The 15,656-nt window shown below is 37.8% G+C and overlaps 4 protein-coding genes across 4 annotated transcripts; 2 read left to right on the forward strand and 2 right to left on the reverse strand.

Annotated features, from left to right (window-relative positions):
* Positions 1-1,918: 1,918 nt before the first annotated feature.
* LOC100253764 (pentatricopeptide repeat-containing protein At3g12770) lies at positions 1,919-4,300 on the reverse strand. Its single transcript, XM_010649213.3, has 2 exons — positions 3,685-4,300; positions 1,919-3,609 (listed from the first exon to the last, which is right to left on the reverse strand). Exons 1-2 carry the CDS (start codon positions 4,115-4,117, stop codon positions 2,687-2,689), a joined length of 1,356 nt encoding a protein of 451 aa, XP_010647515.1. The 5' UTR covers positions 4,118-4,300; the 3' UTR covers positions 1,919-2,686.
* Positions 4,301-4,512: 212 nt separating this feature from the next.
* On the reverse strand, positions 4,513-5,258 carry LOC100248668 (auxin-induced protein X15). Its single transcript, XM_010649207.2, has one exon. It carries the CDS (start codon positions 4,983-4,985, stop codon positions 4,701-4,703), a length of 285 nt encoding a protein of 94 aa, XP_010647509.1. The 5' UTR covers positions 4,986-5,258; the 3' UTR covers positions 4,513-4,700.
* A 3,639-nt stretch (positions 5,259-8,897) lies between these two features.
* LOC109122367 (uncharacterized) lies at positions 8,898-10,689 on the forward strand. Its single transcript, XM_059735744.1, has 3 exons — positions 8,898-9,117; positions 9,956-10,006; positions 10,418-10,689. The coding sequence occupies exons 1-3, from the start codon at positions 8,898-8,900 to the stop codon at positions 10,687-10,689; spliced, it is 543 nt and encodes a 180-aa protein (XP_059591727.1).
* A 1,531-nt stretch (positions 10,690-12,220) lies between these two features.
* LOC100252008 (uncharacterized) lies at positions 12,221-13,971 on the forward strand. Its single transcript, XM_059735745.1, has 3 exons — positions 12,221-12,491; positions 13,290-13,370; positions 13,700-13,971. Exons 1-3 carry the CDS (start codon positions 12,221-12,223, stop codon positions 13,969-13,971), a joined length of 624 nt encoding a protein of 207 aa, XP_059591728.1.
* Positions 13,972-15,656: the final 1,685 nt, after the last annotated feature.

Raw genomic sequence — 15,656 nt, forward strand, 5'->3', positions numbered from 1 at the left:
TTATTAATTAGATCACTATATTTAGGCTTAATTAAATGATAGCACACACATTTTAATTATTTACATGTGTGGCCCAAATTATAGATTAATTACAAAAATTAATCTAACACCCACATCTTGGCCTGGACGTCAGCGTGGCTGTTGGGGCGTCTAGGGTTCCAGTGGGGTTCAGATGGTAGAAGGTGATGCACGCCATCATGACAACCTGCTCTTGCTCTATTTTGAACAAAGAAAAACCCGCACAATGAACTCCCATCAACAATATTATAATTAGATAAAAAGTTTAAGGGTAAAAATATCAAAATGAGGTTATAACGGTAATTTAACTTTTTTTTTTTATTAATTTAACATGGGTATTTTCTTAATGATTCGTGATATAACTTTCACTTTCTAGTTATTTCACAATAGACATATCATCCTGCATCATGATTGCTTCCCACGATTCCTCCAGGGCCATCAAAGGGGGGCCTAGCTCCCTTATCTTTGAATTGGAAGCTAACTCGGAGTGTAGCATGTGATTCATCTCGAACCCTTTCAAAGGTGAAGTTTGAGACACCAGCCTACTGGTTGAAACCATTTGTAATTGGGTCCTCAGGGTGGGAGCCATGGAAGACGATATAGTGTATGCATCTAGTCAGGGGGCCATTTCGCGTCTCCTGGGTAGAAAGCATAATGGTTGCCTATATTGAGATGGTTCTGGCCATGGGGGTTGATAGTGTTTGAGCCAGGGGGGTGGTCTGGGACTCCACATCTTGGCCTGGACATCTGCGTGACTGACAGAGTCTCAAGAATGTCTAGGATTTCGGTGGGGTTCAGATGGTAAAAGGTCTGGAAGACTTTAATGGCAGACTCCAAGGCATCATCAAACTCATCAGTGTTGGTTTGGGAATAATGGGTAGAGCTCAGTTATCCATAACGTTGAAGGTACTGCTTCACCTTCTGGATGCCTTCCATTTTGTCTCCCTTTTTAGACCCCTTCAGATGCTTGAAAGACCTAAAGCTCTCCAGCTTGAAGGACCCAAAGGGGGAAGTTGCCTGAGAAAGGAAAGGGAGGGGGAGGGGGAGGAGGAGGAAGAGAGAAGAAAGAACAAGATAGAGCAAGAGAGAAACTACAGGGTACCAGGCGCCATGGCTGACCACCTTGGCATTACAACACTTCAGTTAGGTGTATTTATGAACATTCCTTAAAAAATTATGGAAGGTGAATAATCTGTACTGTAATCTGTCTTAATTTCTTAATTAATCCAATTAACATTCTCCCAAAGTTACCATATATGGATTTGGTCCGAGGATATTCATATTCAATGCTAGATTTCAATATCAGTGGAAAGGAAAACTAAACAACCAGGCAATTGGGGAGCCTCGTGAAAGGAAAAGATGAGATTTTTTCCTTGTTTTCTTCTTTTTCTTGTTTGTTCATTTCACAAATTATCAAAAAAGTTCCCATTCGAGACTCACTACAGGTTTTGAAGATTGGATGAGATTCCCCCATAATTTTTCCTTTTGGGAATTTGTGAAGCAGTCAAAGATTTGGGAATGGTTGTGGAAATGAAGAAAATGAAAATCAATGAACCAATTTTTAGGTAAGAGAATTGTTAAAACTTTCAACTCAACTTTGTCTCATCCATCATTTTTTTTTTTAATTTTTTTTTCAATAAAACCTTTCAGCCTCATCCATCGAAACCCTAACCCTCTTCTTCAATTCCATTTTTCTCTTCTTTCCTTTTTTTTTTTTTTCATTTTTTTCATCATTTCTTTTTCCCTCTTTCCCTATAATACATACTAAAATTAAAAAACAAAGAAAAAAAAGAAAACATAAGAGAGAAGTGAAGGGGTATGTAGCCCTTTTGAAAATTTCAAACTTTCTTGCTAATGAATTGAAACATAGAGCCTATGAAGACTAGTGAAACCAGAGATATTCAGGAGAATTTGTTTATTATTTCATTGAGTATCAAAGGTATTTCCTGGTTAAAGTATACTAAAGAAGCTATCAAGGTAATGGAGGCATAAATTTACAACATATTCTTAAGGGTACTGATACAAAACCTGTAACTTGAAGACGAAAGGTGGAATCATCAACTTTTCACCCATTTTGTTGCAGCAACAAAAACAGAATTTCCTTGATGACCTCCATTGACTCCCTTGCTATTGGGTTGGGGAATTCCTCAGCCATCTTATGGAGCTTCATTTCAATGGTTCTGAGTCTTCTGACCATTCAAGTTTCACCACCTACCGCCTTCCCAGAAAAGAAAATAGCAGTTTGTAGTGAGCTGTATTGAAGAGCATATGAAGGGCAACTTCCCTTATATATCATTATACCGAGAAATTATCTGCCCTCTTATGCTTGAGCAGCTACAAGAAAAGTGTATGCTGAGATTTTCGCCTCATGAAGTTGTCTTTATTCTCAGTGTAACCAAACAATTCGAGGCTCAGCCCTGAAGGTACCCAGTAGGCAATTCTTAGAGCCATCTTATCAGGAAATGCAGAGCCAATTCTATACCTTCCTGGCCCTCCCCATTCGAAATCTTCAATGATTTGCAATCATTTAATCACTAGCAATTTAAGACATGAATAAGCCTGCAGTAAGTTAAGAATGGAATCTGATATCTTCAATGTTATGTAGATTCCAGGACCTCCAGCCCAGATTAAAATAAGTACTTTCATTTGCTGCCAAGTTTCCTTCAATTCAACTTGTAATCTCTATCCAACTGCGTCCAACATCTTTCTTTAAACCACTTTCCTTCATCAACTCCCTCAGCTGCCCAATCTCATCCCACATACTGAATTTAGCATACATATTTGATAACAGAACATAGATCCCGACATTATGAGGATCCATCTCAAGTGCCTTGTGAGCAGCCAATTTACCCAATTCAACATTTCCAAATTCGTTGCAAGCATTAAGCAAAGCCCCCCACATTGAGATACTGTAACTGCCATTCTCTTTAAGTGTCATCTCATTCACCATCTTCCATGCCTTCTCCAACTCACCAGCCCTGCAAAGCAAATCAACTACACAACTGTAATGCTCTGGGCCAGGTTCCAATCCAAAGTCACTGACCATGGACTCAAAATACTTAATTCCAAGTTTCACATGGCCAGTGTGTCCACAAGCAGAGATGACAGTCACAAATGCCACCCCATCTGGCCTTATCCCTTCCCTCAACATCTCTTTGTACAACTCAATTACTTTTTCAAAATGCCCATTTCTACCACATACAGCAAGCATTGAGGTCCACAGAACAACATCTCTCTTTCTCTCCCCCTTGTATCCAAAGCCTGCCAAATTGAAGACTTGCCAAGCCTTCTCCACTGAGCCACACTTACCATACATTTCAATCAAAGAACTCTGCAAAAAGACATCAGCTTCCACATCAGAAACCTTACGGATCACACTCCCATGAACCTGCCTACCCAATTCAATTGCGGACAGACCAGCACATGAGCGTAACATTGCTGACAATGTGAAATGATCACAATTCAAATTCAATGAACGCATCTTTCGAACGAAGTCAAGCCCTTCAACCCACAGCTTAGCCTCACCATAACCTGATAATAGTGCATTTGCACAAACAGTGTTCTTGACAGGAATTTCATCGAACACCATTGCTGCGTCATTGATAAGCGACAATTTAGCATACATATCAACCAGAGCACTACCCACAAAAACACTTGACAACCAACCTGATTTTTCAACACGGGCATGTATCTGTGCACCAAATTTAACGTTTTTCATGGAACATGAAGCCACTAAAGAACAACAAAAACTATATGTATCTAAAGGAACCCCATTGGTATGCATGAAAGAGAAGGTTTGCAGAGCCAAAAAAGAAAACCCACTTCGACAATAATCGGATAGAATCATATTGAAGGGCAATGGGTCTGTGGAGTTGATGCAGTTGAGCAAGGTGGTGAAGGTTTTAGAGTTGTTTCTATGAAGGCATGTGGTGTATGTGAAGATGAGTTTGCTCTGACAACTAAGGGAGATGAAGAGCAAGCCTGTTCTAAGTAGATGAGCATGAAGCTTCTTAATGCCTCTCACATTCTTAGTTTGAGAACAATGACGCAAGAATCCTTTGATGGAATCGAACTTCTGTGTAGAATGCCAGTTAGACATCAATGGCGGAATCCAATGGCTTTGGGATTGCAGACCATCAATCAAAGTTCTCCATCACATCAAAACGCCGTCGTATTCTGCATCTCCATCTAGAAACGCCTCCATTCCTTCCTCTGCTGAACAAAGCTGCAAGGTGTAGGGTTCTGGTTTCTCTTCGGAGGTACAGAGAAAACGTCATTGTTTAATAAAACGGCGTTGCTTACCCTTCTCCGTTTGACATATTTCCTAATGAAACGGCGTCGTTTTAGATTCTCCGTTTCTTTCTTCCTTGCAGCTAATAAAGAATCAAGAATGTAACTGCAACTTTTTTACCTGAGAAAATCTTTGATAATCCTACTTCCATTTTCCATATGATTTGATGGGTCTAATTGTTTATCAAATATCCCAAAAAAAAATTTCATAAGAAAGAAGAAACAGAAGAGATTCTATTTGAATGTTTTGTATGGAGAGATCTGACTCTCAGCTTTGTCTATACAAAAATTTATAGATTACAATGAGTGGAAATGAAACAACCAAGTCCTCTTAATTCAAAATTTGGGACACTGGCTCACAGATCAATGTTGTTAGAGATCCTCTGCTTTCATCAGCAATTCAAACTACAAGTGACATCAATGAAGGCTTCTTCTGTGCATGGGATTGTGAGGCCTCCCCTTGGATGATCAAACCCGAACTCTTCCTCTGCCTGACTCAATAAGTTCTGAAATGAAGGATCCTTCAAGTAAGAAACCGGCACCAGAAATCGCTTCTTCTGGTCTTCTCCCACATAGACAGCAAAATAACCTTTTGGTACATTTTTTATCTCTCCACCCATCCGCACTCGCTGTAGGATCTGCTTAGCGTTAACGATCCCAGGCAATCGAAAGCCCATGATTGTATGAATTCAGAAAAGTAATGGTAAGGAAAATTGTTCTCTAAGATGTCTTACGATAAGAAAACTCTGGCAGTGGGATGCCATATTTGTAGGATGAGTGGAATATATATAGAGGAAGAAAACTCTGAACGGACAGTCTTCTCAAATGGAGTTGGTGGTGAAGAGAAGTCTCTGAATAGGGTCCATCTCTGGACATTCAACACAAGGGTTCACATGGCTTTGCCTCCCAGCTAATAATAAGATCTTGCTGGGATGCATTCATGGCCTACTGCTTAATTAACAGAACAAACTTGAGAAGCCACTTGAAATTGCTAGCTATTTATTATTATATGCTGGTCAATGAGATCAACTGACATGGTGGGGACTGTGGATTTGGATCAGCCAACTGGTAGGGACTATATTCATTCCATTAACCATTGCCTTCCAGTGGTATATGTCTAAGCCTGTATGGGTTCTTATAAACATGAAAACTATCAGTGATACATTTGCTATGAAACTATCACATACTAAAAAGGAACACAAAGTATAAGCTCATGTGACAATGTTTCTTGAAATGATAGCCTCACAAAAAATCATACCGTACAAGTGTCCCTGTCAATGGGTTTAACAACTGAGAGAAGCATAAAATAAATTTAGGTTAATCTTCCTGCTCACTCATGAGAAATTCAAACTGCAATTTAGATCTTGATATTCTTAGAAAAATGATAGTATTTTGGAGATAGTAACTTGAAATGGGGGTTCTTGTTTTCAGTTTCCCTTTCTTAGTTAATCTTCCTATTTAAAAAGCCTTTTTTTTCTTATTCGAGTTGAGTTTGGTTCAGGTTGCAGCCATGGACACTCGTTATAAAAACTTGTTTCATGCAGTTAGAATTGAAATATCTAGCACTCGACTCTCTGACTTTTTTCTTCTTTCTTGTTATAATTTCATAATGCAAGCATTTGGGAAGCAGAGTTACAATCATATACATCTGTTTGGGGGTTCAGTTCAAAAATCTGAAACCAGAATGTGATGAGAAAAACCTGTACTGAATGGCTGCTGGAGAACTAAAAAGGGATAAGGAAAAGTAAAGCTATTCAATTAATATGAAGACATTTGACTGTATCAAATTGCTTTATAGAAAAATACAAGAACTTTACATTGTTCTCAGTACCAAAAGTCCTATCTCTCAATGATAAAAAATTTCTTTGTGGTCAGAGGAGTTAGAGATTCAGAGTCCTTCAGACTGGTTGTCTAGAGATTTTCCCAGTTGCTCATGAGCAATTCAAACTGAAAGTTAGATCAATGAAGGCTTCTTCTCTGCATGGGATTGTGAGAGCACCAAGTGGATGATCAAACCCGAACTCTTCCTCAGCTTGACTTAGCAAGTTCTGGAATGAAGGATGCTTCAAGTATGAAATTGGAATCACAAATCTCTTCTTTTGATATTCTCCAACATAGATAGGAACATGGCCTTTAGGCACATTTGTGGACTCTGGAGAAGAAAGAATGCGTCTCAGGATCTGCTTTGCAGGAATAATCCTCTGAAAACGTATGGCCATGAGTATCAAACTTAATTCCTCGAAAAATGATGGTGGGAAATGGATTTCAAAGAATTTGGAAAACAGGAATTAAGAAAAGCTATGAGACTTGCTGGGCATATGCCCCCTTACAATAGGTATATTTATAGAACAAATGCTATAAAGCCACCACTCTCAAATGGAATGGGCGGAGAAGAGTTAACTACAATGGGGGACCCTTGAAGGAGATGCATCACAAGGGATCACATGGCTTTGCCTCCCAATGAATAATAAGCTTTTCATAGCATTCATAATGATATATATTTGTTGGTTTGCCAAGGCCTACCACAGCCAGTCTCCACCAGTACTAGTTGTGGTACATGTTAGGACACCTTCAAGTGAGAACAAACAAGTTACATTGTCATGGATTACACATAATGGTCAGATTTACAGCTTCCTCACCAGTACTCTCCCAATCTAGATGCTGTCATTGTATTTTAAGTCTTGTGATGAACATGAACATGAACATATATTTAAAGTATGTTCACATTTCCTCAATAAAAACAGGCCTGCCCCATAAAAATTGCAGTAAATATGATCAAACTTATCATAGGGATTTTCAGGGGAACCTTGTTAATAAACCTGCATGTCAAAATTGATCATAACCAGTTGATTTGCATGCATTTTCAAACTTCACTTTTTGAACATAGTGAGGCATCTGTGTCAAGGAAAGGCCAATTGAGGAGAAAAAAACACAGAAGGAAAAGGACATTACAATCCTTTTATTATTTTTTTCAATCAGATATGATAATTGTGAAGCAATCCTTAATGAAATATTGAGCTTTTGGTTGACAAATTCTTACAAAGAAGAACTAGGTAAGTCAGAAATCAGTCAGTTGAAGATTCAACTGGAAGAAGTTAAGAGTATGATAGGCCTAGGCATAGATGACAGTTCAAATCCCCTTCTAGATACGGAAACATGATGTTAAGAAGTGTCCCAAATTCTTAATCAGTATAGATTCCTCTTTTGTAAAAAAATAGGTTGATATATTATTGTAATATTAGACTTCCTTATAGAATAAGGAAGGTTGTTGAAAATATTTCTATAAATATTGTAGGTCATGTGGGGAAAAAGTTATGAGATGGAGATGGGTTAATAAAGACTATATGGGGTGGATAGAGACGTGAAGAAGAACGGGAGGTACCTAGTGGAGCGAGATGACTCGTGGTAGGGTAAGGATACGAAGAGTGGGGAAACATGGGATGTTTCAGCACCCAATAGTTGTATCTGGTTTTGTCTTTTGTAATGTTCTGATTCTATCATTTGTAATGTTCTCTATTGTATAGTGGAATGATTCTTTCTCATCTGTGGACGTAGGCACCCAATAGTTGTATCTAATTTTGTCCACTGTAATGTTCTGGTTCTGTCATCTGTAGTGTTTTCTATTGTATAGTGGAATGATTCTTTTTCATCCATGGACGTAAACATGATTGGTTGAACCACCTTAAAACCTTGTATTCCATTTGTGTTGATTATTTTTTTTTCTTTGTGTTCTTAATTAATGATGTTTGCATCAAAGCTTCCGCCTCCATAACACATGAATATTTCTATCCTCTAAAGTCAGATCTAAGGCTCTTTAAATATCATATACCAAAAGGCTCTTCATGTTCCTGCAACATTTTGCAAGTCAAGACAGTGAGGCAGTCAGGCACAAAAAATAGATTATAATCAATAAATTTGGGTAGGTATTTTGGGAACATCTGTTGCAAACCAACTCAGTGTGCCCATTTATGAATAATGCATGCCTTTTATTTTGACTTGGTGCTCCTGAACTACATCTTTCAAAGTCCATGATCTTTCTTTCGAGTTCTTTATACAGAGCATCACAGAACAATAGCATATGATATGTTAGTTAGGCACTTAGTCAAATTTTTGTCCCCCCAGATTTAATGCTGAAATTCATACCATCACTGTGAGGAAACAAGAAACATCATCACATGAGACAATAGCTTGTTGTTCCAGTATATCCAAATGATCAGTTGCATATAATCAGTCGGATGCAATACAAAGATAATAATTTCAAGTGGTCCTCTGCTGTTTGTTCAATTAAAGAGGCAGGCCATGGTGAAGAAACAAATATATACCAGTATGAAAGCTATCAAAATCTTATAATTAGTTGGGAGGCAAATCCATGTGATGCCTTGTGACATATCTCCTTCAAGGGACCCCATTGTAGTATTCTCTTCTCCACCTATTCCATTGGACTGGCCTTGTGGCATTTGTTCTATAAATACACTTATTCCAAGGGTATACATCCACCAAGTCTCCAAGCTTTTCTTAATTCTTGTTTTTGAAAACTCTTTGAAATCCATCTCTGACCATCATTTTTCAAGGAATTAAGTTTGAAACTCATGGCCATCCACTTTCAGAGGATTATTCCTGCCAAGCAGATCCTGAGACGCATTCTTCCATCTGCAGAGTCCACAAATGTGCCCAAAGGCCATGTTCCTGTCTATGTTGGAGAGACTCAAAAGAAGAGATTTGTGATTCCAATTTCATACTTGAAGCATCCTTCATTCCAGAACTTGCTAAGCCAGGCTGCGGAAGAGTTCGGGTTTGACCATCCCCTAGGTGGTCTCACAATTCCATGCAGAGAAGAAGCCTTCATTGATCTAACTTGCAGATTGGATTGCTCATAAGCAAGGAGGAAAATCTCACAACCACCAGCCTGAAGGACTCTGAATCTCTAACACCACTGACCCCAAAATCCAATCCCACCAATTTTGTATCATGGAGAAATAGCCCTTTTTGTAATGAGAACAATGTAAATTTCATCTACTTTTCTGTAAAGCAAGTTGACAGTCAAATTTCTTCATATTAATTGAATCTCTCTACTTTTTCCTTATCTTCTGTTGTCCTCCAGAAGCCATTCTAAACAAGTAATTCCATCAATCTGCAGATTCATTTGCAATACAAATACTAGCAATCCAATAGCCCAATTTTTAAGTATTTGGGATTTGACAATATAAATACTCTCTCATTCTGGTTTAATTATTATGAATGTTCACTACCTGAATCAGCACTCAGCCCTAAGAAGGAAAAAATGCTCATTAAATAGGAAAAGGAAGAGTAAGTAAGCAACAGAAACTGAAAATAACTCAATTTCACTGGGTCTAGTTCGCCATGTGTTAGGTGGTCCTTTCCATAACAGCTAAAATGCCATTGTTTTTACTGCGAATATAAAAAACCAGGAAATCCTAAATGAGTCTTAGGATCAAAATCCTTCAATACTGTTTTGACTGCTTAGTTCATTTTTCATCTCTTTTATGTTTGATTCTATTGTTTTTGACAAGGACATTTGCATAATGTGATTCCTTCTATGGCAATTATTTCAAGCAACATTATCACATGAGCTGATAATTCGTGTTCCCTTTTAGTGTATGCTAGTTTCATAGACTATATATTACAGGTGGTTTCCGTGTTTATGAGAACTCCAACAAGCTTCAGACATGTACCACAGGTACCTATGGTTAGTGGAATGAATATAGTCCCTACCAGTTGGTTGTCCAAATCCAGTCATTGATAACAAGATAACAAGTTGCTAATAATTTCGAGTGTGCTTCTCAACTTTGTTCTGTTAATTAAGCAGTAGGCCATGAATGCATCCCAGCAAAGAAATCTCAGTATGAACACCACCCAAATCGTATTATTATTTGGGAGGCAAAACCATGTGATCCCTAGTGATGAATGGACCCTATCAGAGACTTCTCTTTACCACCATCTCTGTTGAGAATACTGGACATACAGAACTTGCTTGCTCTATATATATGCTATTCATCCTGAGGATAAGGCATCCCACCAGCCAAAGTTTTCTTGTTCTAACAGATCTTAGAGTACCATTTTCCTTACCATTACTTTTCTGAATTCATAGAAGTCATGGGTTTTGGTTTGCCTGGGATGTTTGCTGCTAAGCAGGGTGCAGAATCCAAAAATGTGCCAAAAGGCTATTTTGCTGTTTATGTGGGAGAAGCCCAGAAGAAGAGGTTTGTGGTTCCAATCTCATACTTGAAGAACCCTTCATTCCAGAACTTGTTGAGTCAGGCTGAAGAAGAGTTCGGGTTCAATCATCCAATGGGAGGTCTCACAATCCCATGCACAGAAGAGGCCTTCATTGATGTTACCAGTGGTTTGAACAGCTCATAAGAGGAGAAGAGAGAGAGTCACATTGTAGTGTATAGGATGAGTAACCTCTAACACATTGACTTGTAATTTGTAAAGCAGTCCCTCCAGTTTTGAATTAAGAGGACTGGACTGTTTCATTTCCATCCATTGTAAAATTATTCTATACATTTTTCTGCAAGAACGTTGAGAGTAATATCTCTCCATATATACAAAGGTTCAAACAGAATCTCTTGGTTTCCCTTTTTTCCTGTTGATTTTGTTTCCCCTGGTTTCCACATAAAATTTGAGTAACCCGAAAAGCTCAGAAGTTTAGGCATGGATTGATGGATTAACTAGTATGCATGTGCCTATATCATAACTATTTGGGCATAATGTGATTCATTTTTCACTCAATTCAACTAAAATCAAAATATTCAATCCAGGATTTTCTTTTCAATCACTATAAGCTGGTGAATTAACCAGATATGGAGTGACTACAAGGACCTTGGAATTTTTGGAATTATGTTGAGAATTGTCTCTAGAATTTGGGATATTAGTGAATTGTTAGACCTTAGAAATTCCGGCTTAAAAGCAAAAATCTTTTGGGAAGTCCTGTCTCAAACATTGGATCAGAGACATACTTCTGAAATTGAAGAAAAGAAATCACTAATTTATGACTCCTTCTCATCTCTTAACTGAACCCTGCATTGAAGCACTTTGGAAGTCATTTGAAGCAATTCAGCTGAAGGAAGTTATAGTATTGATGGACCTATGTATAGTCTATAGATCAAAACTTGAATCCTTCTCCTGATGAGGAAACATGAATATTTTTGTCCCCTGAGGCTAAACCTTGTGCCATAAAAATACTAAGAAAAAAATTTCTACAAATTTTGGAGTATATGTTGGAAACTAATTCAGTGTGCCCATTTATGAATAATGCATGCTTTGTTTTTAGACTTAGGGAGTTCTTGAACTACATATTTTCAAGGTCCATAGTCTTGCTTTTGAGTTCTTTATATAAAGCATCATAGAACAGTATCATGTGATATGTTGGTTAGGTCTTGCTTCTGTTCAAATTTTTGTCTCTGCGTATTTGATGCTGAAGCTCGGATAGTCACTGGTTCCTCACTTGTGTAGAACAAAAGACATCATCACATGAGAATATGGCTTGTTTGTTTCAGTATATCCAAATGATCAGTTGCATATATGTTATAACAGTAGGATGCGATACAAAGATAATAATTTCAAGTGGTCCTCAGCTGTCTGTTCTATCAACTGGTAGGCCATGATGAAGCAATGGATATATGACAGTATGAAAGATATGGAAATCTTATAATTGATTGGGAGGCAAAACCATGTGATCCCCTGTCACATATCTCCTTCAAGGGACCCCATTGTAGTAATCCCTTCTCCATTCATTCCATCTGAGAATACTGGCCCTATAGAATTTGTTCTATAAATATACCTATTCTAAGGGCATACATCCACCAAGTCTCAAAGCTTTTCTTGTTTTCCAAACTCTTAGAAATCCATTTCCCACTATCAATTTTCTGAGTAACTAAATTTGAAACTCATGGCCATCCGATTTCAGAGGATTATCCCTGCAAAGCAGATCCTGAGGCGCATTCTTCCATCTCCAGAGTCTACAAATGTGCCTAAAGGTCATGTTCCTGTCTATGTTGGGGAAGCTCAAAAGAAGAGATTTGTGATTCCAATTTCATACTTGAAGCATCCTTCATTCCAGAACTTGCTAAGTCAGGCTGAGGAAGAGTTCGGGTTTGATCATCCACTGGGTGGTCTCACAATCCCATGCAGAGAAGAAGCCTTCATTGATCTAACTTGCAGTTTGAATTGCTCATAAGCAAGGAGGATAATCTCAAAACCACCAGCCTGAAGGACTCTGAATCTCTAACACCACTGACCCCAAAAACCAATCCCATCAATTTTGCTTCATTGAGAAATAGGCCTTTTTTGTAATGAGAACGATGTAAATTTCTTGTACTTTTCTGTAAAGCAAGTTTACAGTCAAATGTCTTCATATTAATTGAATAGCTCTACTTTTTCCTTATCTTCTTTTGTCCTCCAGCAGCCATTCTGTACAAGTTAGTCCATTAATTTGCAGATTCATTTACAATACAAATACTAGAAATCCAATGGCCCAATATTTAAGTACTTGGGATTTGACAATATAGATACTCTCTCATTCTGGTTTCATTATTATGAATGTCCACTACCTGAATCAGCACTCAACCCTAATAAGAAAAAAAAGGCTTATTAAATAGGAAGAGGAAGAGAAAATAAGCAGCATAAACCGAAAATAACCCCATTTCACTGGGTCAAGATCGCTATGTGTTAGGTGTTCCCTTCCATAACAGCTAATCGCTATGTGTTAGGTGTTCCCTTCCATAACAGCTAAAATGCCATCGTTTTAACTGAAAATATCAAAAACCATGAAATCCCAAATGAATTTAGAATCAAAATCCTTCAATAATTTTTTGACTACTAAGTTAATTTACATTTACTTCATGTTTGATTCTATTGTTAAACACTTTGACAAGGACATTTATATTATATGATTCCTTCTATGGCAATTATTTCAAGCAACATTATCACATGAGCTGATAATTCGTGTTCCCTTTTAGTGTATGCTAGTTTCATGGACTATGTATTGCTAGTAGTTTGTGTTTATAAGAACTCCAACAAGCTTCAGACATGTACCACAGGTATGCTATGGTTAGTGGAATGAATATAGTCCCTACCAGTTGGTGGTCCAAGTCCACAACCATTCCCAGCAAATAAATTTCTGTATGAACACCACCCAAATCTTATTATTATTTGGGAGGCAAATCCATGTGATCCCTTGTGATGAATGGACCCTATCAGAGACTTCTCTTTGCCACCAATTCCATTGGGAATACTGGCCATACAGAACTTGCTTGCTCTATATATATTCTACTCATCCTGAGGATATGGCATCCCACAGCCAAAGTTTTCTTGTTCTAACAGATCTTAGAGTACCATTTTCCTTACCATTACTTTTCTGAATCCATAGAAGTCATGGGTTTTGGTTTGCCTGGGATGTTTGCTGCTAAGCAGGGTGCAGAATCCAAAAATGTGCCAAAAGGCTATTTTGCTGTTTATGTGGGAGAAGCCCAGAAGAAGAGGTTTGTGGTTCCAATCTCATACTTGAAGAACCCTTCATTCCAGAACTTGTTGAGTCAGGCTGAAGAAGAGTTCGGGTTCAATCATCCAATGGGAGCTCTCACAATCCCATGCACAGAAGAGGCCTTCATTGATGTTACCAGTGGTTTGAACAGCTCATAAGAGGAGAAGAGAGAGATTCACATTGTAGTGTATAGGATGAGTAACCTCTAACACATTGACTTGTAATTTGTAAAGCAGTCCCTCCAGTTTTGAATTAAGGGGACTGGACTGTTTCATTTCCACCCATTGTAAAATTATTCTATACATTTTTCTGAGAGAAATTTGAGAGTAATATCTCTCCATACAAAAGTTCAAAAAGAATCTCTTGGTTTTCTGTTTTTTTTTTTTCCTGTTGATTTTATTTCCCATGGTTTCCATTTAAAATTTGAGTAACCCAAAAGGCTCAGAAGTTTAGGCATGGATTGGTGTATTGACCAGTATGCATGTGCCCATATCATAACTATTTGGGCATTATGTGATTTATTTTTCACTCGAGTCAACCAAAATCAAAATATTTAATCCAGGATTTTCTTTTCAATTACTATAAGCTGGAGAATAAACCAGATATGGAATGGCTACAAAGACCTTGGAATTTTTTGAATTATATTGAGAACTGTTTGTAGGATTTGAGATATTAGAGAATTGTTAAACCTTAGATATTCAAGCTAAAAAGCACTAATCATCTGGGAAATCACTGTCTCAAACATAGGATCAGAGACATACTTCTGTTGAAGAAAAGAAATCACTATTTTATGATTCCTTCTCTTGTTATTTCTTAGCTAATCCCTACATTGAAGCACTTCAAAAGCTAGAAGCAACCCGTTCCAAGTAATTCAGCTGCAAGAAGTTATAGTATTGATAGACCTATGTAAAGATGAGAACTTGAATCCTTTTCCCGATAAGGAAACATGAATATTTTTGTCCCCTGAGGTCAAACTTTGTGCCATAAAAATTTGTCTAGAATTTTTAGAGTATATGTTGGAAAACAATCCAGTGTGCCCATTTATGAATGATGCATTCTTTGATTTTCTTTGTGTAGAGCATCACAGAACAATATCATGTGATATGTTTTTAATGTCTTGCTTCTGTTCAAATTTTCCTCTCTGCGTATTTAATGCTGAAGCTCGGATCGTCACGGGTTGCTCACTTGTGCAAAACAGGAAACATCGTCACATGAGAGTACATCTTGTTTGTTTCAGTATATCCAAATGATCAGTTGCATATATGTTATAACAGTAGAATGCAATACAAAGATAGTAATTTCAAGTGGTCCTCAGCTGTCTGTTCTATCAACTGGTAGGCCAAGATGAAGCAATGGATATATGAAAGTATGAAAGATATGGAAATCTTATTATTGGTTGGGAGGCAAAACCATGTGATCCCCTGTCACATATTTCCTTCAAGGGACCCCATTGTATTAATCCCTTCTCCATTCATTCCATCTGAGAATACTGGCCCTATAGAATTTGTTCTATAAATATACCTATTCTAAGGGCATACATCCACCAAGTCTCAAAGCTTTTCTTGTTTTCCAAACTTTAGAAATCCATTTCCCACTATCAATTTTCTGAGTAACTAAATTTGAAACTCATGGCCATCCGATTTCAGAGGATTATCCCTGCCAAGCAGATCCTGAGGCGCATTCTTCCTTCTCCAGAGTCTACAAATGTGCCCAAAGGGCATGTTCCTGTCTATGTTGGAGAAACTGAGAAGAAGAGATTTGTGATTCCAATTTCATACTTGAAGCATCCTTCATTCCAGAACTTGCTAAGTCAGGCTGAGGAAGAGTTCGGGTTTGATCATCC

The sequence above is a fragment of the Vitis vinifera genome, chromosome 3, assembly GCF_030704535.1.
Source record: "Vitis vinifera cultivar Pinot Noir 40024 chromosome 3, ASM3070453v1".
NCBI classification, from domain to species: domain Eukaryota; kingdom Viridiplantae; phylum Streptophyta; class Magnoliopsida; order Vitales; family Vitaceae; genus Vitis; species Vitis vinifera.

Excerpts from the sequence above, each read along its gene's own strand:
- LOC100248668 (XM_010649207.2), bottom strand. The coding sequence starts at position 4,985 with ATGGGCTTTCGATTGCCTGGGATCGTTAACGCTAAGCAGATCCTACAG.
- LOC100253764 (XM_010649213.3), bottom strand. The coding sequence starts at position 4,117 with ATGTCTAACTGGCATTCTACACAGAAGTTCGATTCCATCAAAGGATTC. Across the intron at positions 3,610-3,684 it reads TGCCCGTGTTGAAAAATCAG|CAATGGTGTTCGATGAAATT; the intron begins GTTGGTTGTCAA and ends TCAATGACGCAG.
- LOC100252008 (XM_059735745.1), top strand. The coding sequence starts at position 12,221 with ATGGCCATCCGATTTCAGAGGATTATCCCTGCAAAGCAGATCCTGAGG. Across the intron at positions 12,492-13,289 it reads CTTCATTGATCTAACTTGCA|TGTATGCTAGTTTCATGGAC; the intron begins GTTTGAATTGCT and ends GTTCCCTTTTAG. Across the intron at positions 13,371-13,699 it reads GCTTCAGACATGTACCACAG|AAGTCATGGGTTTTGGTTTG; the intron begins GTATGCTATGGT and ends CTGAATCCATAG.
- LOC109122367 (XM_059735744.1), top strand. The coding sequence starts at position 8,898 with ATGGCCATCCACTTTCAGAGGATTATTCCTGCCAAGCAGATCCTGAGA. Across the intron at positions 9,118-9,955 it reads CGGGTTTGACCATCCCCTAG|GTGGTTTCCGTGTTTATGAG; the intron begins GTGGTCTCACAA and ends TATATATTACAG. Across the intron at positions 10,007-10,417 it reads GCTTCAGACATGTACCACAG|AAGTCATGGGTTTTGGTTTG; the intron begins GTACCTATGGTT and ends CTGAATTCATAG.